The 816-nt window shown below is 42.2% G+C and overlaps 1 protein-coding gene across 1 annotated transcript in view; it reads left to right on the top strand.

Annotated features, from left to right (window-relative positions):
- EMH_0004370 (uncharacterized protein) overlaps positions 1-816 on the top strand; it is a gene marked incomplete at both ends in the record, with an annotated part of 4,260 nt that overhangs the window by 2,982 nt on the left and 462 nt on the right. Inside the window, 2 exon segments of the mRNA XM_013496756.1 lie at positions 6-140; positions 383-559. Coding sequence (XP_013352210.1) covers positions 6-140; positions 383-559 — 312 coding nt within the window.

Genomic DNA, 816 nt, shown 5'->3' with positions numbered 1-816 from the left:
ACTAGGATTTTTGCTTCGTAAGATTCGCCAAGACACGGCGTGGGAGAAGCAGCAACAGCAGCTGTTTTGGGTTTTGCTGCTGCAGCAGCTGCTGTATCCTCCTCTAGACTATCGGCTTCCTATGCGGTGTATACACGAAAGTACGCTCTTATAATATAATATAATTTATTATAGTTTTATATAAGTTTATATTATGTAATATATTATAATATAAGTTTATATAGTAAAGCGATATTATACTCTTGATTCATACGGAATTTATGTATATATATATATATATATATAAGCTGCTCTTCTGCTGCCGCCGTTGCTGCTGTTGCTGCCGCCGCTGCTGCTGCTGCTGTTGCTGCTGCTGTTGCTGCTGTTGCTGCTGCTGCTGCAGGTTTGCGTGCTTGGTGTGTATCTCGCGGTGGTTTATCGGTAGAGTTTAGAGAAGAAGTATTGGGGGTTTCGTCTGTGCTGAGGGCGCTGGGGGTCCTCCATAGAACGGCCGTTTCTATCAACGAAAGTCCCCTCCCTGTAGATATTGTTATACCAGCCCCAGATGGATCTCTTTCAGGTTTGCATGCACATGCATGCATGCATGCATGCTGCTGCTGCTGTTGCTCGTGCTGCTGCTGTTGTTGCTGATGCTGTTGCTCGTGTTGCTGCTGCTGTTGTTGTTGCTGCTGCTGCTGCACGTGTAAATGGTGGGGATTCTGCTGCTGATGGTCGTACCCCTAAGGCTTTTCGTTGCTCCACATATGTATATGTTTATGTATATATATATATATATATATATATATATATATATATATATATATATATATATATATA

This window comes from Eimeria mitis, genomic scaffold, assembly GCF_000499745.2.
Source record: "Eimeria mitis Houghton genomic scaffold, Emh_scaff228, whole genome shotgun sequence".
Taxonomy (NCBI): domain Eukaryota; phylum Apicomplexa; class Conoidasida; order Eucoccidiorida; family Eimeriidae; genus Eimeria; species Eimeria mitis.
This window is presented reverse-complemented; position numbering and strand designations above follow the sequence as displayed.